Source organism: Parathielavia appendiculata (genome assembly GCF_033297405.1).
Source record: "Parathielavia appendiculata strain CBS 731.68 unplaced genomic scaffold N657scaffold_1, whole genome shotgun sequence".
In the NCBI taxonomy this organism is placed as follows: domain Eukaryota; kingdom Fungi; phylum Ascomycota; class Sordariomycetes; order Sordariales; family Chaetomiaceae; genus Parathielavia; species Parathielavia appendiculata.
In genome coordinates, this window is record NW_026944220.1 from 4,841,749 (window position 1) to 4,864,531 (window position 22,783).

Below are 22,783 nucleotides of genomic sequence, written 5' to 3' on the forward strand. Positions count from 1 at the left end.
CACTTTGTATTTGCAGGATCACACACTGATCGTTTCCTTGATTGTCGATATGGGTTTTCACCCGGCCCACGAGGGCGCGGTTTTCCTGTATAGTAAGTTGTTGAAGGTCCGGCAAGCCCAAGGGCACAGCGGTGTAGGAATAATAATATGGTCTCCTAAGACTCCTGGTGCTGGCTGACTCAGTCGTACCACCGCAGCCTCTATAGTCGTATCGATCAGTCTAGGCTTCTGGCATGCTCCGAGATGACAGTGAGAAGCTGCCCTCGCCTCTCGCTGTTACAGCAAAGCCGCTGGGTTATTCCGTGTCATGTACCTGGCTGAGGTGCTGAGCGTCGCCAGTTCCTGAGTAGGGCGCCAGTGGTTTCCCATCAACCTGTGCTTTCACAACGTGATATAGACATCCGATCCGACTCGCGATACCACATGGATGCTTTACAGCTTGGTAAGCCCTAGGTCGTCAAAGATATTCATCCAGGCAAACGTTGAAGTGTGCCGGGACGATGAAGTAAAGACTCAGCACTGAGATTCAACCGGGTATCATCATTCAACCCATCCCGATATGGTACAGTCTCCGAAAAAAATTGTACCCAGTTGTTTTACCATATGCAACCGACCCAAACTCCTTCCATCATAGACCTGCCAACATTCGACATGCAAATCGTCAATATCATACTGTACAGAACATTTCACATGTTATGCAGCCTCCTGTGGCCGGCCCTCATCGCAACCCGCCGGGCCCCTTTTCCACCACAAACCGCACCGGCTTCCTTATCCGCCGCACCGGAGCCCCCTTAGGCGGTATGACGGGCCGCATCACAGGTCCCGGCCCCAGCGGCTTGATGCCAGGCATCGCCTTCTTAGCACCTCCGCGGAGCAGGCCGCCCTGCGCCAGCGCCTGCGGCCGCACCTGCACCTGCGCCATCGTAGCCCTCGCTCCAGCCGAGCCAGCCTCAACTGCCCATGCGCCCTGCGCCGCTTCCCCACCCTGTCCCCTCTCATCATACCCCCACCTCTCCATCCCGCCACCAACCAACCACCCACCAAGGTTCTTGCACTGGCTCACGTCAAGCCACTCGAGCCTCGAACACCCCTCCAGCACATTTTCAACCCCATTCCCCGTCACCCTGACACACCCGCGCACACTCAAACCCCTGAGTTCATTCAAATGCAGCGCCACACACCCCAAACTAGCATCACTCACCGCACTCCCGCAAAACGCCATCCTCAGTTCCCTCAGCAACGGCAGCCCAAGACTCACCACCTCGGTCGCCGTATCCGAGAGCGCACAACAAAAGCTCAGATCCAGATGCGTCAGGTTCTTGGCGGCGCTGACCAGCGCCACGATGGACGCGTCCGAGAGGTATGTGCAATCTGCCAGCGTCAAATGCGTGAGGGACGTGAAGCGGTAGGCGGCCCAGGTCTGGAACCCGGCGTCCGTGACCGACGTGCAGCGGGTCAGGCTCAGGGCCTGCAGGCGCGGGGAAGCGTGGGCGGCGAGGTGGGCCATGGAGCGGTCGGTGATGTGCTTGCAATAGGACAGGTTCAGGCGGCGAAGGTTGGGGCAGCCGATGACGGTGCCTGGCGGCGGGGGTGAAAGTTGGTTTGGAGGCGGTCCTCCGGACGGCGGCGGGCGATGGGTTGGTTGTTGTCGACGGGGTTTCTTGGCGGAACTGGCGATGACGACGTTTTTGGCGACGGTCGGCGGCGGGTTGGGCACGACCCAGCCTACGACCCTGGCCAGCAGGTTGTCGCCGACCTTGCGGCAGTTGCTCCAATCGACCTCTTCGAGGCCCTTTGCGCACTCGGACATTTCGAGAATCTGCGCGGCTGACACGTCCCAGACGCTGCGCATGCGCCAGATCTTGACATTCTTGCCGCACGATTTCCAAAGAGCTTGGAAGCCTTCGTCAGTGATGTGGAAGCAGTTGGTGATGTCCATCTCGACGGGGCGGCCGCCGATGAACGGGGCCAGGATGTTGGTCACGGACCAGTCATTCACCATGCGGTTAAACGGGCCCAGGTTGATGTGTGTGCACAGCTCGGGGCTAGTGGTTAGCAGATGGCGCCACTTCCTGCAGACAATTCTCAGCCGGATGAGCTCGAGGAGGTCGAGCTGCTGGAACACAGCAATCCACACGGTGTCTGGAAACGCTGGCCTCTCTTTCCCTACATTGGGAACAATGCGGGCGCGTTTGGTGGGCAGGGGAGAGTCGTCGATCGAGATCAGCGACAGCAGCGGAGGGGCCGGTGTAACCGGGGTCACCTTGATGCCGTTGACAATGACATTCGAGTCGGTTTGCGGGGTTGGAGGAGCGAGGGAATTGCGCCGTCGGCTGCGCAGATTTTCCATGTCCACGCTCAAGAACGGGTCGGGGTCTGAGGGCCGGCGTGTATCCGCCTCGTCCGTCGGCGAGACAGGCTTCGAGGGGACGGTGAACGTGAGTGTTGGCGCGGTCTGCTGCTCCACGCTCAGTCCAACATCGTTCATCTCAACGTCCTCCGAACGGAACCGCTCCTTGGCCGTCTCCTCCACCTGGGATTTGATCTCCGGCGGACACCTCCGCCATAGCTCGTCCAGGACATCTCCGGGAATCATGAGGCACTCCGCGTCCGTAACCGATCGCACCGTGGCTGTCCGCCATTCTGACAGACCGAGGCTCGCCACTTCTCCAAAGTACTGCCCCTGTTTTAGTCTCGGGCGAGAGTAGGTTGTTCTTGCCGTCCGCTTCAAGGTGGGACTCAGCGGCTCTTGCAGCACCTCAGCCTCGCCGCGCACGATAAAGTAAATGTCGTTACCGGGGGTGCCCTGACGCACGATATCGGTAAAAGGAGGATACGACTTGGGCTGCGCGCTCAAGCCGAGGAAATGGAGGATATCGGAGGGCAGGGTCGCAAATAATGGCAGTTCCTTGAGTGTCTTGCGGACATTGACATAGGCACTGCCGAGGGCGCTTCCGCTGATGGCCGGATCCTCGACCACGCCCGGGCTGGGCGACTTGCGTTTCTTGTTGTTCACTACTGCACCCTCCGTGATGAGTCCAACGTCTCCAGTGCTCACCTCGCCGGGTACTGAGTCGCGCGCGAGCATTGCGGCGCTCGTCTGCGGCAGATGGCTAATCTGTGCTCCCTCCTGGCGTTTTTTTTGGAGGATGGCCAGCCTCTCCTGTGCTTCCTGGCGGATGGCCTTTTCCATATCCGGGTACTTGGGTAGCTCCGCCTGCAGGTCCTCCTTCTTCAGCACGACCAGTAAACACTTGGTCCTGGCCACGATCGTAGCCGTCCTGGGCATGTCCATGAGAACGCCGATCTCGCCAAAAAAGGCGCCCGGCTTGAGCTCGGCGTAAACGGCCTCGCCATCGCGCGACGTGACGGCGACTATGCCGCGGACCAGCCAATACATGGCCTTCGCCTCGTCCCCTTCCGTGAGTATGTGGTCGTGTGCGCAGTGGATCTGTGGCCTCAGGTGGGCGCCGATGGCAGCGAGGAAGTCGTCGGGAGCAGACATGAAGAGCGGAAACGATCTGATCCGGTCAACCAGATCGAGGGGCATGTCTGGGATGGTCGAAGCAGTCAGCGGCGAGGGCCGCACAGGTCGCGTCGGGTTCGTCTCGACATTGAAAGTTCTCAGGACAGACGAGACCGAGTCACGCGACTGCTGCCCCGTCTGCGAGGTGCCGTGCTGTGCGTGGTGGTGCGCCAGAGCGCGGTAAGGCGACGAGGCCGGGGGAGTCAGACTACGTCGCATCACTTCTCGAGCCGGCCGCGAGGACGACCTCCCAGGTGCCGAGGGCGGGCGGCGGTTCTGGAGACACTGTCTGGAACGTTTCGACGGCCCCAATCCAGCGTAGCAGACAGATTGCAGCTGACGTCTCGCTTCCCGCTGACCGGTAGTTTGCGGAGAGGCCGGCTAGATCGAGATTAGGCGGGAGCTCTTTCATGCTACACTGCTGCCGCCCGACCAAGCCTTCCCCACACGGGACCCAAGAACTCAGTTTATGCGCTCGCTTCTGTGCCCTGGTCGTCGTCAAAGCCGGCGGAGAGCACGTCTGTGCGCCAACGTATCGCAGAGAACTCTTCGACTGGGAAAAGGTACAGGCGAACGGATCGGTGTCGATCGATGTGGACGGCTGCTTTATCTAGGCGTCCAGCGCGTATCGGGCAAAAGCGGAGAACTGTTCGGTATGTTGTGTAAAAGCAGTCGTGCTCTGCACAGGAGTGCAACGTTTGATCTAGATGGCGTCTGACGGGAGACTTGGTTAGCTTTCTTGCCTGTGCAGGCCAAACTTTCGGCACCACTTACATGGCGAGCTGAAAGTGGATATTTGCGTGTGGACAACAGATTCGGCTCCGGCTGAGACGTGATACTGGCTCGGGTCGAATAGTGTGGAATGGTTCGTAGTTTAAAGTAGCCGGTCAAAGACCGTAATGCTCAGCTTGCGCCTCTCAGCATGAGAATGCTATGTGGGTTGAGGTTGCGGGACAGCGCCGTTTGGCTGTGACGTCTTGCCGGTGAAACCTAAGGCCAGGCACAATCCTTCCAATTTCTGTGGTACACCAGGCTATTCACGTCTCAGGTGGCACTGTACTGTAAGACAGCTCAAGGTACTGTAGCTTCAGCACTTAGCAGCACACAATGGTTGCGGCGGTAGACATGGCGCAGCTGTCTTCCGGAAGGCGCCACCTCAACGGGAAGCGGCAGAATGGCGGGCGGGTAGGTACTGCCAAGAAGACAAGCCGAGTGCGGATGCCGAAGATGAGAATTGCAAGATGCCTTGCCAATTAATCGCGCCAGGCCAACGACGGGTGAAGGGGTTGATGGGCGAGTCTCGTAGAGAAAGTCGGGAATGGCGGTGATCAGTCATGTCGATGTAGATGACGGTCAACAATGGGCGTAGAAAAGGAGCTCCGTCATTTGGAAGGTAAGGAACTCCGTACCTTCCTCAAGTTGCTTCGCCGTGGTTTGCTAAGCTCATGGCAGGTCCTGACCCGCGGGGCACTGCGGGGCAATGGAACAGCCACAGAATGATTGAAGAGAAAACGAAGGGGATGTTTGAAGCATGAAGAAAGAATGACCGAAAAAGAAAATGTAAGCAATGAGATATGACAATGGTAAGCAGATTTCTTGTTTTCGAAAGCAGAATACTATTTTATAACCAACGAGATGCTAGGAATCAAGCAATTTCGAGAGTAGCTTGCAGCGGAGTTAGAAGGGTTAGGGTTATTGGTCTACCTTTGCTGGAAGCTTCGGAGCTTGTGCCACCGGGATTTCCATAAGCCAGCCACCAACGGTAACGTCATTTGCATCCGAAGCTTCCTCCACCTCCAAACGGTTTTACTCGAAGCCAACTTCTCTTCCACTCGCTGTTGAAAGACATTGGCTTATCGTCAAACATCGAGAAGTAAACGCATCGCCATGTTCACCATAACACTTCGCGCAGGTGCCGGGCGCCTCGCGGCCAACGCGCCGCAGCTCGCGCGGGCATTCCATCAATCGGCTCCCAAGAACACCTTCTTCACCCCAAGGACAGCTTCGCTCGCCTTCCGCGCCAACACAAAGACCTCAAGCAACATTTTCTCGAGGTTACAGGGAGCCTCTCGCGGTTACCGGGCGCAGTATGACTCGGTCTACGTCGACCCGGCCGTCCGGCGCAAGGAGCTGTTCCGCAAGCTCATGATCGGCGGTGCCATCTTCGGCGGCACTCTCGTAACCGTCAACGCCATGTTCAACCGCGAGACGAGGGAGGACGGCGGCATGCCGCCCTTTGAGCGTTCATATCTCAACCGCACCTTCATGCATACCGGCCTCGGCGTCGGCATCATCGGCCTGACGGCCTACCAGATGGTTCAAAGCGGCTTTGTGTACCGCCTCATGGTGACCAACCCGTGGATTGTCGGCATCGGCGGTCTTGCCCTCAGCATCGGCAGCATGATCGCCACCCGCTCGATTGACCCCGACAAGTGAGTGCTCCCGTTGTCGCGGGAAGACAAAGAGGATTGCTAATTTGCTCGATGCAGCTACATCCCCAAGTACGCCTGCTGGACCGCCTTCAACGCCACCCAGGCCGCCCTGATCGCTCCTCTGATGACTATCGCTCCGCCCGCCCTGCTCGCCCGCGCCGGCCTCTACACCCTCGCTATGATGGGCAGCATCTCGTTTGTCGGCGCCACTGCCAAGCAGGACAAGTACATGTACATTGGCGGGCCCCTCCTCGCGGGCGCTGCCATCGTTGCCGTGTCCGGCTTTGCGCCTCTCGTGCTTCCCGCCACGGCAGTCCGCACCCTGGCCTTCACTGAGAACCTTTGGCTGTACGGTGGTCTGGCCGTGTTTGGCGGCTTCACCCTTTATGACGTCCAGAAGGTGCTGTATCACGCCCGGGCGGCGCAGCGCGGCATCATCAAAGAGGACCCCGTCAACGAGAGCATCAGCCTTGAGCTCGACTTTCTCAACATCTTTGTGCGGATGGTGCAGATTTTGATGATGCAGCAGAACCGGAGGAAATGAGCGGGATGGCTGGAGTGGTATGACGTTGCATAGGAGGGGATAACTGAGTGGATGAGTGGATGACTGGGTGGATGGGATATCAAGCGAACAATTTTCTCTCCTCGGTATTTTCTCTGTTCTGTATTGTGTAACCATGCACTGGACCCAGGAGCGTTGCCATGTACCAGGTAGTCATTTGACCTATAACCACAAAAACAGTACAAAAATGTATCAACTCAACTCCCCATTATGCCGCCCTATACAAAAGACACCTGCGCTTTGCCTGAACGCCAACCCATTTCATATTCCTCTTCACAACAAGCAATTCCGTTACTTCAACTCAGGAAATGTCCTCAGATAATGACTCGGGCACTCGTAGCCATGCGGGTTCTTGGTCAGGTACAGCTGGTGATAACCCTCGGCGTCCCACCACTGCTTGGCCGGCAGGATCTCGGTCACAACCCGGCCGCCCCACCACTGCTCGTTGGCGCGCCGTGTCACGTCACGTGCCATCCGCTCTTGCTCGGGCGTGTGGTAGAAGATGCCGCTGCGGTACTGCGTGCCGCGGTCCGGGCCTTGCTGGTTGGGTGTTGTCGGGTCGTGCATGCGGTAGAAGAACTCGAGGAGTTGGGTGTAGCTGAGCCGGGTCGGGTCGTAAATCAGGAGGGTCGCTTCTGCGTCTGTGGCACGGGCGTGGATGTTATCAGCGTGTTCACCGGTATTCTAGCACGAGAGTGAGGCGCATGGTGGGAAGAAGAATGAGCACAGGCTGATACAGGAAGGGATGAACGTACGCCCTGTGTTGCCGCTGCAGACAGCCTTGTACGACGGGCTCGACGTGTCCCCGCCAATGTAGCCCACGCGCGCGTCGTACAGGCCCTTGTCGGCAAAGTGCTTGCGGTAAAGATGCTCGACGCCCCAGAAGCAGCCCGCGGCCACGGTCGCGCGCTCGGCGCCCTCAGGGATCGACACTGGGGTGCCGGCCATTGTCGCTGCTGAGGTGAAGGGTCGGATGAGGCGGGTTAGAAACTGCGGTAGCAGAGTCATGTGGTGTTTGTCGAGGGGCGCGAAAGGTTGAGGTCGAGGTTCGAACAAAGGGTCTGCTCCGGATGCACCACTCGACGGAGCTGCTGGTGGGGTATTGTGGGTTTACAGAGGATCGAAGTCGATGGCGACAGATTGGAATCTATTGCGTGCGTGGAGGACTGCTGAGTAGTAGGTTTAAAAAGACCAGCTAAGAACAGCACACAAAGTACCAGAATTGGACACCTAGGCTAGCCGGAAAATCAAAAGGAAAGGCCTCAATTCGTGGAAACCATCCCGCCTCCCTCTGAGGTCGCGATGTACTCTGTACCACAGTAATGGTTCGGGATGGCGAATGCCGAGGCGCCGCAACCCCGTTGTTAAAGTGGGAAACGTAATGACCGCGAATAAATACCAAGTTAGGGTTGATCTGACATTTACCTTGAACCCGAACATCAAACTTGGTCAACAACAATGAGTACACAACACCTGAGGTTTACTTCGTCAAGCACAAGAGATCTCAAGTTCCAGATAGACCCGACGAAACATACTTCCTCCTCTTCAATGCCCAGTGTTATTGAAGCTTTGCTATGAAGTCCCGCGATTAAACGACACAAGTTGTGTCCACATAAACCATGGAGCTCGACACCGAGTCCCAGCAAAGCAATGACAACTTCCTTCTCGATACGCTTACACATACGACAGATGCCGTACCTGATCCGCGGCGTGAACCCCGTTTCTCCGTGGAGCAAAGCATTGAGTGTGTTCCCTGGCCCGGCTGGACGTACATGATCAGGAATCGGGCATCAGATCTGGTTCTGGCGCAGGAGCATGGTCATACAATCCTCAAGGCGGTTGCGGATTTCGCGACTTTCGGTTGGCGTTGAGCCTGCGTTGCGAATGATGGCGGATGGCTTGGATTCTTCGAAACAAGTTCGGACGCCTACCTTGGGCGTGATAATTGAGGCGGCTTCAAAGCCTCGGCTACAGAACGCAAGGGGTGGGAGTTTTTCGATGCAAGAAGGTATCCAGATGGAGGATATCAGCTTTTGTCGATCATTTGGTGGGCTCGAATGCATATCGCCGGCACGAGGACTCGAGGCCTCATCGAAATCGCAGCTTTTGGAGACGAGGGCTCTGCAGCTGCGCTGTTGGATTTTGTGTAAGTTTAAGCTTATTCCATCTAGCTGGTAAGGTATCACGATCCAGATCGGTGCAAAAATCCCCAAGACAGGCTGTCGGGCAGAGCGAAGTCAAGGTGCTGAGCTCTCGGCCAGCGGTGGTGAGAAAGCTCCTTGCGGCTCGTGCTGATTGTTCTTAAAAAGTGGAAAGAAACCCGCTAAATAGTCGCCAGATCCCACCCATAATGCCACCATAGGCCACCTGATACCCAAATTGCGCAGCGCGCTGAAAGTAAAAGAGAAACAAGAAAATCACAGGAACATATTCCTGCTCTCAGCATCCTTCTTGCTCGAGCCCGGCGCCGTGTAGTCCACCCCGCTGAGGCTCGTCAAATCGCTCTCAAACATAGCCTGGATCTTCGTGATCTGCAGCAGCTGCTTCAGATCCAACTTGGCCCCATCAAACGCAGCCAGACTCTCAGCCGCCTTGATCGCATTCTTGATCTGCCGCCCGTTCAGATCAGTCTCGGCGAGCGCCTCGAACCCTCTGTCGTCAATGTCGACGCCGCCGGGCACCTTGGCGCAAAAGTTGCGCCAGATCTGCCGGCGCGAGTCGACCGTCAGGTCCGTGTAGCGGATGGGGATGTGGATGCGCGACTTGAAGGCGTCGTCAAAGGTGGCGACGCGGTTGGTCGTCAGAAACAGGATGCCCGCGTAGTACTCGAGCACGCGCAGGAAGACGCTGACCATGGCGTTGCGGTGCAGGTCGTGCAGCGAGCGCCGCTCCAGGAACACGTCGGCCTCGTCGATCAGCAGGACCGCGCGCCACGTCGCTGTCATATCCATGATGCGGGTCAAGTTGCGGTCTAGATCGGCGCTGCAGGTTCCGACTGGGGAGCTTTGTTAGCATGCTGTCGTTGTGTGGGGGGAATGAGAGTCTCGGATAGCCTGGATGGGGCACTTACGATCACCGGACGACACCATGTACAGCGGCCGCTTGACAAACTCGGCGACGCACTCAGCCGTCAGCGTCTTGCCGACGCCGGGCGGGCCGTGGAGCACGCATACCAGGCCCATGCCCTTGCCCTTGACAATGTCGTCGAAGCTCTCGCGCTTCTGGGCGTGCGTCGACACCAGCGCCTGCACCGTCTTCTTGATGGCCGGGTCGAGCACCAGCTCGTCAAAGCAGCGCGTGTTCCACTCTATGGGCTTGAGTTCTTCGACGAAGAACTCCAGGAATTTTTTGGCGGTGAACGAATACCCCCGGACGGTGGCGTTGGTCAGCATGGCGTTCTCGTCTGACAGCTTGTCAAACTTGCGCTCGCCATCCGCGCCGGCAAACGTCATGTGGGCCTGGGCCCTCTTGCGGCTGCGCTCCATCTTGGTCGAGTCGTCGTTCAGGCTCACGCAAAAGAACGAGTCGTTGGGTTCGAGTCGGTGGTACGTCTTGCAGTCGATCATGACCCGACCCGAGACGGTGAAGCGGGCGTAGCCTTCGGGCGTCTTCTTGAGGGCGATGCCGTCGTATTGGAGGAAGTGGGAGCCGATGTAGCTCTCAAACTTCCTCCCTCGCGCGATCAGCTCCTCCCGCAGATCGCTGGCGTCGTCGAGCAGGTCCAGCGGGATGGTGCCGAGCTCGCTCAGCTCCCGCGTGCCCTGGTACTTGGGGATTGCCAGCTCGATCCGCCGGGTGCCCAGGTTCAGGCCGTCGAAGTCGACAAAGTCGGCCCTCAAGCCCATGCAGGGGTTGGTGTCGGACTCGTCGTAGTAGGTGTCCACGATGCGGAAGGCGCGGTTCTGCGAGAGCAGCTTGCAGTAGGCGATGGTGCCGGGCGGGAAGAGGGTCCATAGCCTGTCGTAGGCGATGACCTTGTGTGGCTGGGTGGTGCACCGCTCGTAGGCGGCAATGTCGAGCTCGAAGTGCGTCTTGATCCAGTTCAAGAGCAGGCGTAAGTGCTCGAGTGACTCCGGGTCCTCGGCAAAGCGCTTGTTGCCCTCCGTCTCTAGCTGCTTCCGGTAGTGGAACAGCGAGTGGTAGGGAGCGTCGATCTGGACGTCGTCCACATCGATGGGGTCCCCAGGGTAGTTGCCGATCACGTCGAAAAGCAGCTGGCGGAGCGGTTGCGGGTTGACATAGAGGCTGGTTCCCTCGAGCTCGCCCTCCGAGTCATAGCTCCGGACCGAGCAGAAGGCAAACAGTCGCCACCAGTCCTTTTGCGCGGGCTTCTTCTCCACCTCGGTCTTGCGCTCCTCGAAGTAGGTCTCGTCGTCATCGTCGTACCGCCTGTCGAGATGCTTGATCTCGCACTTCATGGTCTGGTCCTCGGGCTCGCTGGTCTCGCCTTCGCCTCCGCCTTCACTGGCATTCTCCGGCTTGGCCTCGCCATTTGGCGCTGCTGGGGTCCCGTTTGGTTGGACTTCCCCGTCCGTAGTGTGTGCGTCGCCATTGACCACCTTCTCTCCGTTTGCGGGCTTATCATCTTTGTTCTTGCCGTTGATAACGAACTCTTCTATCTTCGCGCGAGTCTCCTCCACCGAACAAGTGTCGCAGAGGACGCCGGGAGCCATGGTCTTCGGTGGCAAGCTGACCCCGAGTCAGGGGGTAAAGTATCAGTCGGAAAAGGAGGATCTCGGCTGTCTGTCGAAAATTACCTTGGAAATGATGATGGCGGGAATGGGAGGAAAAGAAGAGAAGCAGGATTGCGACTCTGAGAGGCCCATCCTTATACCTTGGTGTGTCGATGGAGGCCTGGAGCACGGGAAGAGTGCCTGGCGAAGCCCAGCAGCTGAGTCTAAGCGGCTGCGCAGGCGACCAATGCAGACCAGTTCAATAGCGCTTACCCTCCCAGGTATCAGGGCCAGGGTGCAGTGATTCAAACGGCTAGTGAGAAAAGAACACATCATTGCACCAGGCAGCAGGCGGCCTTTGCTGCCCTTTCACTTGGTAAGTGCAGCCTGTGACTCCTCGTCGAGCGCCGTACTTCTCATTCGGTATGCATGGTTAGGCAGAACCAGCCATGCCAAGCACCGGACGCACAGCCACCCCCGGGGTGCCTCCCGACCGGACCCTACCTTTAGTTCACTCCTAGACTTTCGCTGCTTGCCTGGTCACGCAACGATGGAATCTCCTGTCATCTTCATGGTGTGTCCATGGAGGGAACGAAATTGGACATCATCCCGATGGACAAGTCCGTCAGCCGCTTATATCGGACAGGTATACCATAAGGCCGCCATGCACCAGTCAGAAAATGAATTGGGGTCTCGCTTTGAATTCTTAAATTTACCTCTCTACGCAAGATACTGTAACGTTACTCAGGTGAGCATTTTCATTTTAGGAGATACCGGCCCTTAAGATTTTCGACATCAATCCTACTTCAGGTAGTGTCAAGAGATCCATTTTAGTAAATGAACATTTTGATGATCATTTTCATTGTAGACCTATTTCCTGTTAAGATATTGTTAAAGGAAGTAGCACCCGTCTGCTTCCCTTTTCGAAGTTAGAAATCTTCCTTTTCTTAGGGGAGGATACACCTAGTAAGATTATATATGTATAAGGTAATCACCAGAGTATTTTGATGCTCAAATATCTCGGATTGAGGGAGTATTTGATTGTAATGGGCCCAAACTAGCGTTCATTTTCGTGGAGGCCGGTGGCGCCCTATGGTATATCTCAGACGGGAAGTCAAAACAACCTGGAAAACCTTTAAGGCAACCTGCACACTACAACTTCGCCCCCTCCCCTTCCGCGTCCCCGTTCTCCTCCCTCAACACCTCCTCCCGCCCTCGAACCTCCACATCCCCCGGCCCCTCCTTCCGAAGATCCACCAGCACCACCCTCTCCCAGTCCCCGCCCCTGCTCGAGTCCTTCAACTCGGGCCCGGGCTTATCCAACCCCAGCACCAACCTCCCATCCCCTTTTCGCTTGAACAGCAACGTAGGACTCATGACCTTATCCGGCCACGGTATCGTGTCGGTGCGCGCTGTATCGACTACCTGTGATGTAGGGACGCTGCGCAGGAACGTTAGTAGGACTTCGCGCTGGGACTGATAGTATTCTCTCAGAGAAAGAGTATTATCGGGATGTTGTGTCTGCTTGGAGGGTGGTGGCTTTGAGGATGGTGGTGGCTGCAGAAAGTCGGAGACCAGATGCAGGAGGTAGAACTGCGGCGGGAAGAGGATGATGTCGCCCGATCGCGCCCGCGCGAGCCAGGTGCGTGCGTCGTCAAAGGTGGCGGCTGTGTGTTCGAGTCCGCCGTCGTGAGTTGGGGTGGGGATGATGGCAGTGGTATTAGAATGCTGCTGGTTGTTTGGGAGGGGTGGAAGCTCGGAAGGGGCGGTTTCGGATGGTAAGAGGGGGAGCATGTAAAGGTACATTTGGGTGGTGAAGCGTTTTGGGGGGCCGTAGGGGGTGATCCAGCGCGTGAAGGGGATGAGGTTTTCTAGGACGATAATGCTCAGCCTTACAGACCTCGGAACAGAAGTCCGATCGATCAGGGACCGGACACATACCCACGTCGGGCTCACCGCCCTGGCTTTCCAGCCACTCCGTAAACCTCACTTGATTCCCGTAGACGAGTTTCCTCCCCGCCTCTCGGACGTCATCCGGGACCTGAAGCAGCCCTTCGTCCAAGCTGCCCCCGGACTTCCTCGCGAGCAAGATGCCACTTTCCTCAAACATCTCGCGGATGGCAGCTAACCGGTAGGCCGGACCATCCTCGTGAAAGGCCGGGCTCTCTGGCGTGGGTAGAGGGCCGTCATGAAATGAGGAGAGATTGCCGCCTGGGAAGACGTGTGCTGACGCGAACGAAGTAGAAGTATGCACCCTATGCAGGAGCAAGACCTGGTTTGCTGGGGACAGGAGAAGAATGCTGGCCGTTATGTTAGCCAGATCCCCCATCATCAATAACGAGCCGGGAGACCGAAGACACACGTTGCACTTGGCCGCAACTGCGCCGGCTGCTTCTTCGTCTTCTTCTCCCCTTGTCCCTGCTCCGTCGTAGGCATTGCCAGAAACGATCGCTTACTCCAAATAGCCGTTTGCTCAATCGCGAAGCATTTCTTGCGTGTGACGATCCCTGCTGTCAAGCTTAACGGACAGTAAGACAAATACGATACGGATGATGAAAAGCGTGCTGTCGCCACCGGACACCTGCAGGTGAGTACCCAGAGCTTTCGTGACTGCGACGTCAAGAGGAAGGACGATGGTCTGATAGAGATGAATGTCGAGACGCTCATTCTGCAACAAGGCCCCTCACACCAAGCGAATGGGTGGCAGGGAAGTTCTGGAGAGGGACCCTCGGAAGGAAAGAGACTGAGACTTGGCGCGAGGCTCAGCCGAGGCTTGTGACCCGGCACCTTCCCACACCCGCCCCACTCGGCGCTGATCCAAGATCCGGGGAAATGGGGACGATCTGCTCCACACAGAGCTCAGCGTAGTGAGGGGTGTCAGGTTGCAACTTGATGTAACAAGGCTTCGGCATGAGTTCATCACTTGTGTCTGAGGACTCATACATCGTATATAGACAGCTAGAAGCGGAAACGGCGCTCGCTCGTTCTAATCGTCAGACTGATCCTGTCCTCCGCGAACATCCGACCCCCCCCCAACGAAGACTCGCCAACAAACAAGCATCGTCTCATATCTCCACCCTCAAAACCGCTTCCTCTCTTTCCCCCGCAAATTCACCCTCCATAAACAACACACGCTCTTACTCTCACACCACTTCTTGACGTCCCCCGGCGCCACCTCCCCATCGTACCCCACCCGGTCCAGCTGCCCAGAGTTGAGCCACGCCGTCAGATCCTCGAGCACAATTGGGTCATACATCAGCATCTTTTCGTGCCAGCTGGGGTTCGCCGGGTCCTTCGTCGGCGACCCGCTAACGACGGCCTGCGTGATGTACCGGAAGAGCCCCACCTGTTGACTCGTGGGGCTGACCATCAGGGACGACTCGGTGTCTTCGGTGACCGAGAGGTCCATGACTGGCGGAGAGGAGAAGATGTCGTCTTGGATAGACCCTGAGGAGGCTGGTGTTGAGGCGAAAAGATCGTCGGTGTCGGAGTTGGGGATTTCGATGGATGACTTTGCGGTGTCTGTCCGGTGCCGGGGAGTGGTTGGGACAGATGCGGGCGGTTTCGCTGCTGCTCTGGCAAGGTTTGTAGAGGACCGAGCTTTTGCCGGTGAGCCTGCTACCGGTGATGCCACTGGACCCTTCTTGGGTCTTCCGCGGGGACGTTGCTGGACATGAGATACCCCTTCCCCGTCGCTCGCCGAGGCAGACTGTTTCCTCCCGTGCCTCGAGGAAGCTGGCTCTCCAGTGGCGTCCTTTCTCGGCCTTCCACGGGGCCGCTTCTCAACCAGCGGTGCGCTCCCGGGAACGCTGGCCGAAACACACTTGTTCCTTCCAGGCATGGTTGGCGCTGGTTGTGTCGCAGCACCTGAAGGTAAGGGCACAAAATCTTTCCTTGGCCGCCCTGTCGGCCGCAAAGGTGAGGCAGCCTGGGTGGTAGTCGCCGTCGACATGCTCACTTGGGCCGTCTTGCTCCTTAAGCTCGTCTTAATTTTGCTTTCCCAGCACTGGTTCAGTAGCGCAATCATCGCGGCCCGTTTTTTGACCGCTTTGAACCCGTACGAGGCGACTTCTTTGGCGAGGCGAGCATCCGTGTACAGCTCAAAGTTTGGTCGGGGCGGCAACTGGGGTGGCTCCTGGCGTGGGCTGGCGGACTGGGACAGTAGAAGCTGGTGTTGTTCCTGGTTGCTCGGCGGTGGCTCAAAATCAGCTTCGTTTGCCGGCGTCTGCGGGCGGCCAGGGACCGAGGGACTGGAGTCACCGAGCGGGAATGCTTGGCTGACGGGGCATCCGCCAGAAGAAAGTTGTTTTCGGAGTGAAACTGGCGGCGAGTTACTAATATCCAAAGTGCCTTCAGACATTTCGATCTCAATGCACGCCTTGTCGCTCGCTGTATCTTGTGCCTTCGGCTCTTGGCCTTCGCATGCAGCCGTCTGCGCAAGTAGAGCTTGCGCTAGGGGTGAAGATCGCGTCAAATCCAGCGCATTCACGTCAAGAGAGTTCCCATCGTCGTATCTGGCTCCGGCCGCCCAGAGTCCTGGGCCCCGTCGTTTGCAGTTGGTAAGGTTGCTCTTCGCGGGGTCTGGGCTGATGAAAGGATCGCTGTCCGGTTGGTTCGAAGCTTTCATGGCTTCATGCAGCGCTCTGAGGAGGTTCGGGTCGTCTTCGGTGGCCAGTTGGCTCGCGGTCCCAAACACAAAATCCTGCTTTGCAACCTGCCGCATGGCGCTCGTAGGTGAAAGAAGCAACTGCTTGGGCGCTTGCTCCTTCTTCTTGGCCTGCTCTGCTTTCGGCTTTGCGGGTCTTCTCGAAACCCTGCGCTTCGTCCCCGCAGCTTTGCTCGCTGGTTCCGCCTCTCCAGTTGTGGTCTCGAGGTAGCCGAGCAATGAGTCCTGCCGTGGCTCGTCTGCTGAAACATATTCGACACCTGGCAGCCGATATGCAGCGGTTGCCAGCTCCGTGATCGTCCGCGGTTTCTTCTTCAATGCTTTGGGTTTGGTTGGGGAGGGCTCGGGACTCTTCTGCTTGCCGGCAGGAGTCACCATTTCGATAAGTTTCCGTTTTCCGAGAATTTCGGCCGCCGCTAAGGGTAATGCAGTGCTGATACTGAGATCGGTATCCGCGCTTCGTCCATAAGTGTCGTGCAATGTTCTGAACACAGCCCCGTCGACGTGTCCTGCAGAGGATGGGAGTTCTTTCCCCGCCGAGGAATCCGCGAGGCGCGGTGCATGAACAATCTCGCGCGGAGGTGTCCAGTCCTTCCTCCTCCTCAATGCTGGCTCGAGACTGACTGGCTCATCGTGTATCGGATCCACGGGGGGTTGGCGAGGAGCCGCTGAAGCCGAAACCTTGGGAGGAAAGTGCCTGCTGACAATCTCTGGCTTCTTCTTGGTCTGCGCATCCTTTGCCGCCGGCTTTGTAACCTTCCCCTTGGTTATGGTGGGTTGCGCCATCGCTCCATCCTTGGTCGGCCTCGGCTTCCGCGCAACCTTTTTGTCTGGGGCTTCTGCAACCGTGTTGTTTGTCAGAGTGCCGAGTGTGTCATCCTTTGGCTTGAAATGTTGAGTCTTTTCCTTCCCTGCCGTCGTTCCAGCCGCTCGTATTTTCCCCTTTGTCCTCGCTGGTCCAGCATCCATGCAGTACTCGGCGGGCTTCGGCGGCAACAGGACCGTTGGACCTAACAGCCGTCCTGGTATCGCAAGATCCTTCGCCTCAAGTTGCCGGAGGGCTGACGCGGTGGTGAACGCGCTCGGCGCGCCTTCTGGGACTGGTGCGGCATTGCTGCCACTGCGCAATGTGGGTTTCTTGGTCGGTTTCGGAAGAAGCTCGCATATCGAAGGAAAATCGGGCGAGGATGAGATGACGACAACAGGGTCGCGGTGCGCCATCTGAACGGGAGTCGAAGAGAGCAAGCCGCGAGTGGCCATTCTCAGTCTGTCCAGCAGAAAGAAGCCAAGGAAGCCAATGCGCCCAGCGCGGTGAATCTGTGCGCAAGCAACGCTGAAAAGCGGCAGTTTGACTGTTTTAAGAAAGCTGTTGATGTTATAGAACCTTATTGTCGCCACCGCAGAACCGTTGTTCCGCGACTCGTGAGGTTTTCTGTTCCAGGTTGCCCGCCTTGTCAACATACCGAGGCAGCAACGGAAAGGGGTCAATGTTTGGATTGAGTGGGACTCTGCCGCTCCACGAATGTCTCGCGCGATCAGCTGACACGCAGCAGGGACCCGCTTTTCTGATTCTCATTCGGGCTCCTCCTGGCCGTCTTGGCTTCAGTTGTGCACTGACCAGCACCGCACCCACCAAATCAGCCAAACCTGACAGAAATTCGAGACTGGGCCTTGAAATTCTGCAGTCCTGCTCTCCGGCACCGCAACGAACCCCGAACCCGTCACCTGCAGCACTCATAACAAGTCGCAAACATGGAGAACGACCGTGGCGAGATTGTCGACCTGTAAGCCCGACAGGACCCTCGATTTCAGCCCGCCCAGGCTTTGCTGACACGAACCTCTTCTCCAGCTACGTCCCCCGCAAGTGCTCTGCGACGGGCAGAATCATCAAGGCCAAGGACCACGGCTCCTGCCAGATTACCATTGCCAAGGTCGACGAGAACGGCCGAGCCATTCAGGGCGAGAACATCATCTACGCTCTGTCGGGTTTCGTTCGGGCCATGGGCGAGAGCGACGATGCTCTGAACCGTCTTGCCCAGCGCGACGGCCTCCTCAAGAACGTCTGGAGCGCCCAGCGGTAGATTACGCCTGCTAGCGCTTGGGAAGGGAGGATGGTACGTCTGAGTCGCTATTCGATCGTTTTCCCTGGGATCGCCGCTGACTCGACTCAGATGTGCGTTCTACGCGACCGACGCCTCGACATGACTTAAACGGATGGCTGCGGAAGACGGCTGGGAATGGCTCTTGCGCTTCTTTTTTCGGAGATGCATATTTGCCGGTAACTAGGTGGCGTCAACGGACATTGTCTCTCGGAACAAATACACTGGCATCGTGATCACTTCTGGCACCACTCGATTTTCGGACGTTCCAACACCCATTCCGTGACTGCGACCGGCTAGAAAAAGTCTCCCCCAATCCTACCTCTGTATTTGGGGAGGTTGGGGCTACTCGATGGCTCCCGTGCCGCAAATCAAGCCCAGGCCTCGAAAAAGCCTTGACGACGAAGTGGCTCGTCATGGTACAGATACGGGTCTGACATTGCCTTACAGACCCGATTCATCTCCCGCATTCACTTGGTGTCTCTCAGAATGGTGGCCTTGCCTCGTCTAGAACCCCGGTTATTGACACCATTGTAACCCCGCTCTTACCCATGCCGTCTTGGTGGGCAGAGCTCATCTGACTCGCACCCCGAGTTCATTTCCAACTGTGTTCTGCAGTTCTCTTCATCCCTCCCATCCAGGCTCCACTCTGGACAACACTTTCTTGTTGAGAGCGGCATGGTGTTCATTGGCGTTGACGAACGAAGCTGCTCGTGGCGTACTCGAGCCAGTGTCATGTGCATGGCGAGTGCCGCTTTACGGCCATGGAACCGGGCTTCCTTCTAGCGCGTGGTTTCACTAATCAAAGTGCACACATTATGTGTCGCCTGGTGTGGCAAATGCCTAGGTGATTTCTTATTACCCCGTACCTTTGCTGCTTCACTTCCTTACCATGGCACCATGTGGCAATCTGGTCAGCCAAGAGAAACGGGTTGTCTAGGTAGTGCCGTGCAATTACGTACAGCCAGGAGCCCTTGCGATTTGGCTTCCAATATTGTATGACCGCTTCGCAGAAGATGTTGCTTGCAGGCGACAGACAAGCCCTCGGTGATGTCAGATATCCTCCAGCCGAGTGTGAGTGGCGTGCCAGGTCATGTCCACACAACCAGGCATCAAATGCCGACGCGGGAACGGTTTAAATTGATGGAAAGAAGCTTGGTAAGGAGGTAGAATAAGAGGTCAGTAGAACATCACTAAGGTATGTACAAGTTCCTTATTGTCAGCTTCAACATCTCAATGCAAGCCCTGCCCAGTTCGTCCCGTTCATTGTCGCTTGATTAATTGAAAGCCCAGCCGTCCGGCGTCATAGATGAAGTCTGAATTGCTGGTGAAAGGGGTCAGGATAAGGCCCAGCATTCAGGGACTCGGTCTTTTCATTTGATATTGAGTTCCTATTTCAGGCTTCTTGCCGCCTGAAGGCTCTTTCCCTCGAAAGCACGGAACGGGTCAGAGCCTGCCACCAGAAGGCACAACTCACACGGTCAATCTTCCTCACTTTCTTCAACGCGTCGGGCTTGAATTTGTGCCATTTCCCTACCTCTCCACAGCATTTCATCCCTCAACCCTCCAATCCGAAACCGTCTCCCACTCCAACCTTCTACTTCCGGCGACAGAAAAATCGATGCGCGGCCGAGGCTGCCCGCTCTCAGTCATCTACACTATCCTCGCTGACCACCCACGATTCTCCGGAACGACGGCTGCCGACACCAGCCAGCGGCCCAATCGGGCGCGGATCCCATCAAGAAGGAGCCGGGTGTCTGCATCCAAAGCGAGCATGAACCGAGTTTCGCAACGCTGCCTATGGCGCCGCCCGCGGTCATGGAGAACTGGGCGAGGACAAGAAGCAGGTACGTGACGGCGCCGCAAACACGCCAAAAAGAAAATCACAAGAATAAAAATCGCCAGGCTGAGTCGTTCGACCAGGTTACCGGAAACGCTCCAATGGACCGAGGAAGGGGACGTCGAAATCGCCGCCGTCACGGTGGCAATTCGATGGTTCACCAGGTAGACGGCTACCACATCCGAGCGCACTACGGACAGGGCAAGGTCGACTTCACCGTTACCAAGACCAGGCCCAAACCCGCGAAATCAAATCAATTGGAAGGAGGTTGAGAGAATCATCTTCCAGAGGCTCCATCACGTGGGTTTTCGCGTTGAACTTACCCAGAGACCTGGACAGTTTTCGCAGGCTTTCGGTAGTTCGAAGTCCGGCAGCACATTGCAGCTGTCAATCTCAACACGCAACATTCGACCTCGCCCGAAGGCCCCTATTTCTCCGGAAACTCTCAGCAACATCGCCGTGAATGTGGAGGCGAAAAAGCCGCAGTCAAGGAAGAGGACCCCAAGGCTGCTCCGGACTTAGCCACCGTCTCCAACGATCAATCCTCGCAATTCGGGCTCGAGTACCCAAGGGCCTCCCTGCCGCCGTATTCTCCGGAGGCCTCGTTCTCCCGGTTGGAGGACAAGGGGCTTATCGCTAACCAATTCAAGATCAATCTTGTGCAGTTTTTCCATGGCCTTGGTGTCGGTACCTTCGCTTTGATTCAGCTCGACCTTGTCTAGATGGAGACCCGCCTGAACTGTGATGAACTTGCCGCTACAGGTGCCGCCACAGGTCGTTGACGCAACCTTCCTGGCTGAAAATGGACCCCTCGAAGGCTCGAAAAGCTATTCCTTCCTCGAACGCGTGGGAGACTGTTTGATTTCCCAACATGGTGTGGAATATCATGGGCTGAATGCTACAATACGGGATGTCTGCTAAGATGCAGAGCTGGTGTCGGATGACGTCTCGGCTGAAGCAGCCGACAACATGGTTGGGACGATTCTCGAGGCTCTCTATTGGTTCGTGCAGTCCAAATCTACCGTTTGTGGGTTGAGGAACATTGAATATGTGGCTTGACGTACCCTATGAGCATATTATTCCCTTCGGACAGGACTCGAGTCGAGGAGTTGATACGAGTCGAATGGTGGTACCACTACTTGGGATGTACACTCAGGGATCGGTGAGTGATAAGAACAACAGGTCTATTTGTAGGACATTAGTAGATGGCATGCAAAACGCCATTGAAATCGAAACATGCAGCAAGTTCATGATGTTCATGATAATCAATCTTAAGACTTTCAATGTTCGATTTTATCATGGTGAACTTTTTGTGGAAGGTGGGCGTTGTACGTTGACGTCATTGGAGTTGTTTGGAGCCGGCGCTTTCAAAAGCTCAAGTGCGTCACCACCGATGAAAGCATTAAGTACCTTGTAATTTAACTAGTTAAGCGGCGAGTTAGGAACCCAATATTCTTCTCAACTGCTCTTCGAACATATCGAATTCAAAATCGTCTCCCGACAACTTGGAAGCTCGTCAAACTACCTTACAACCACCTAATCAAACACCACTTACACAACACCGCCATAATGTCCGACTCTCATTTCAGCAAGGGCGGCAGCTTTGAGCCCGTGCCGCAAAAGGCTCAGCATCAGAACCTGCCTGGGTGAGACATACTCAACTGGTGTGGTGTATGAGAGTTGCCTCTAATAATCTCTTGAATCTAGCCTCGAGAAGAAGATGGAGCCATCCAGCGAGTCAACAAAGCTCGAGGGCGCCGGACAGGCGTACGAGTACCTCGCGGCCGGCAAGCTCAAAGGCTGCAAGGCTTTGATCACAGGCGGAGAGTAAGCGTCACACTCACACGTTTCGGTGTATCCGACACTAACAAGTTCAGTTCCGGCATCGGCCGCTCCGTCGCGGTCCTCTTTGCTCGCGAGGGCGCCGACGTCAGCATCGTCTACCTTCCCGAGGAGCAGCCCGACGCCGAGGACACCAAGAAGATGGTCGAGAAGGAGGGCCAGAAGTGCCTGCTGATCCCCGGCGACCTGATGGACTATGCCAAGTGCAAGGAGGCCGTGCAGAAGCACGTCGACGCGTTCGGCACTATCCACGTGCTGGTCAACAACGCGTCCAAGCAGATGATGTGCGACGACATCGCCGAGATTGACCTCGACAATGTCGAGAGCACCTTCCGCAGCAACATCCTGCAGATGTTTGCCATGACCAAGTATGCGCTGCCGCACATGGACAAGGGCGGGTCGTACGTAGTCTCCATTGAACCCTGTTTCGCCGTCAGGTGATACTAACGGACATATCCAGCATCATCAACACCACCTCGACAGTTGCCTTCCGCGGCACGGCCAGCATGGTCGACTACGCGGCCACAAAGGGCGCCATCGTCTCGTTCACCCGGGCGTTGGCCAAGCAGCTCATGCCCAAGGGCATCCGAGTCAACGCCGTCGCGCCCGGGCCGGTGCACACGCCGCTGCAGCCCGCCTCGCGTCCCGCCGAGCAGATGGAAGGGTTCGGCGGCAAGTCGCAGATCGGCCGCGTCGGACAGCCCAGCGAGATTGCGCCGAGCTTTGTGTTTCTGGCGAGCAAGGACGCCGAGCTGTATTATGGCCAGGTGCTGCATGCTTATCCGTTGGGAGATTAGAGGGTGTGATTGATGATGATGGTTGGATAATCAGGCTATAGCTGTGTAAAGGGGCAATCAGTTGCGCTGTCTTAGCGAATCTCGGCTCATGGACGAAGATATGCGTCCTATTCTTACCTAACACGTCTTGGTTCCATGCGTGAAACCGGAAGAATGGTAGGCAGTCGGTTCGTCCTGAGACTCCATCAGTCCCATAACCGCTTGCGGTGCACAAGCGATGTAGAAGCTAGACACCATGCCGATCATGAGCTCATGTTCCCTGTTGCTGCCTCTCTCCCGTGGTTTCCCTTCGATTTATTACTTTTTTCTCCTCGCTGCAAAGTCTCGAGCCCTTCGTTGAGAGTGG

The 22,783-nt window shown here is 56.8% G+C and overlaps 8 protein-coding genes across 8 annotated transcripts; 4 read left to right on the forward strand and 4 right to left on the reverse strand.

Annotated features, from left to right (window-relative positions):
- Positions 1-718: 718 nt before the first annotated feature.
- Positions 719-3,745, reverse strand: N657DRAFT_561985 (RNI-like protein; the record flags this gene model as incomplete). Its single annotated transcript, XM_062788100.1, has 1 exon — positions 719-3,745. One exon carries the CDS (start codon positions 3,743-3,745, stop codon positions 719-721), a length of 3,027 nt encoding a protein of 1,008 aa, XP_062653543.1.
- A 1,668-nt stretch (positions 3,746-5,413) lies between these two features.
- N657DRAFT_560766 (uncharacterized protein) lies at positions 5,414-6,502 on the forward strand (the record flags this gene model as incomplete). The annotated part of the gene is made up of 2 exons (XM_062788004.1): positions 5,414-5,958; positions 6,016-6,502. 2 exons carry the CDS (start codon positions 5,414-5,416, stop codon positions 6,500-6,502), a joined length of 1,032 nt encoding a protein of 343 aa, XP_062653544.1.
- A 309-nt stretch (positions 6,503-6,811) lies between these two features.
- Positions 6,812-7,468, reverse strand: N657DRAFT_561546 (methionine sulfoxide reductase A; the record flags this gene model as incomplete). Its single annotated transcript, XM_062788068.1, has 2 exons — positions 6,812-7,161; positions 7,276-7,468. 2 exons carry the CDS (start codon positions 7,466-7,468, stop codon positions 6,812-6,814), a joined length of 543 nt encoding a protein of 180 aa, XP_062653545.1.
- A 1,469-nt stretch (positions 7,469-8,937) lies between these two features.
- N657DRAFT_677343 (P-loop containing nucleoside triphosphate hydrolase protein) lies at positions 8,938-11,193 on the reverse strand (the record flags this gene model as incomplete). Its single annotated transcript, XM_062795980.1, has 2 exons — positions 8,938-9,515; positions 9,591-11,193. The coding sequence occupies 2 exons, from the start codon at positions 11,191-11,193 to the stop codon at positions 8,938-8,940; spliced, it is 2,181 nt and encodes a 726-aa protein (XP_062653546.1).
- Positions 11,194-12,345: 1,152 nt separating this feature from the next.
- Positions 12,346-17,080, reverse strand: N657DRAFT_563424 (uncharacterized protein; the record flags this gene model as incomplete). The annotated part of the gene is made up of 5 exons (XM_062788210.1): positions 12,346-13,064; positions 13,135-13,355; positions 13,556-13,648; positions 13,920-14,096; positions 14,325-17,080. The coding sequence occupies 5 exons, from the start codon at positions 17,078-17,080 to the stop codon at positions 12,346-12,348; spliced, it is 3,966 nt and encodes a 1,321-aa protein (XP_062653547.1).
- A 531-nt stretch (positions 17,081-17,611) lies between these two features.
- On the forward strand, positions 17,612-17,940 carry N657DRAFT_653064 (ribosomal protein S21e; the record flags this gene model as incomplete). The annotated part of the gene is made up of 2 exons (XM_062794363.1): positions 17,612-17,643; positions 17,709-17,940. 2 exons carry the CDS (start codon positions 17,612-17,614, stop codon positions 17,938-17,940), a joined length of 264 nt encoding a protein of 87 aa, XP_062653548.1.
- Positions 17,941-19,758: 1,818 nt separating this feature from the next.
- On the forward strand, positions 19,759-20,835 carry N657DRAFT_697845 (uncharacterized protein; the record flags this gene model as incomplete). Its single annotated transcript, XM_062797329.1, has 4 exons — positions 19,759-19,805; positions 19,882-19,962; positions 20,026-20,098; positions 20,158-20,835. The coding sequence occupies 4 exons, from the start codon at positions 19,759-19,761 to the stop codon at positions 20,518-20,520; spliced, it is 564 nt and encodes a 187-aa protein (XP_062653549.1). The 3' UTR covers positions 20,521-20,835.
- Positions 20,836-21,367: 532 nt separating this feature from the next.
- On the forward strand, positions 21,368-22,491 carry N657DRAFT_668666 (NAD(P)-binding protein; the record flags this gene model as incomplete). The annotated part of the gene is made up of 4 exons (XM_062795455.1): positions 21,368-21,444; positions 21,506-21,625; positions 21,676-22,041; positions 22,101-22,491. 4 exons carry the CDS (start codon positions 21,368-21,370, stop codon positions 22,435-22,437), a joined length of 900 nt encoding a protein of 299 aa, XP_062653550.1. The 3' UTR covers positions 22,438-22,491.
- Between the last annotated feature and the right edge of the window lie 292 nt (positions 22,492-22,783).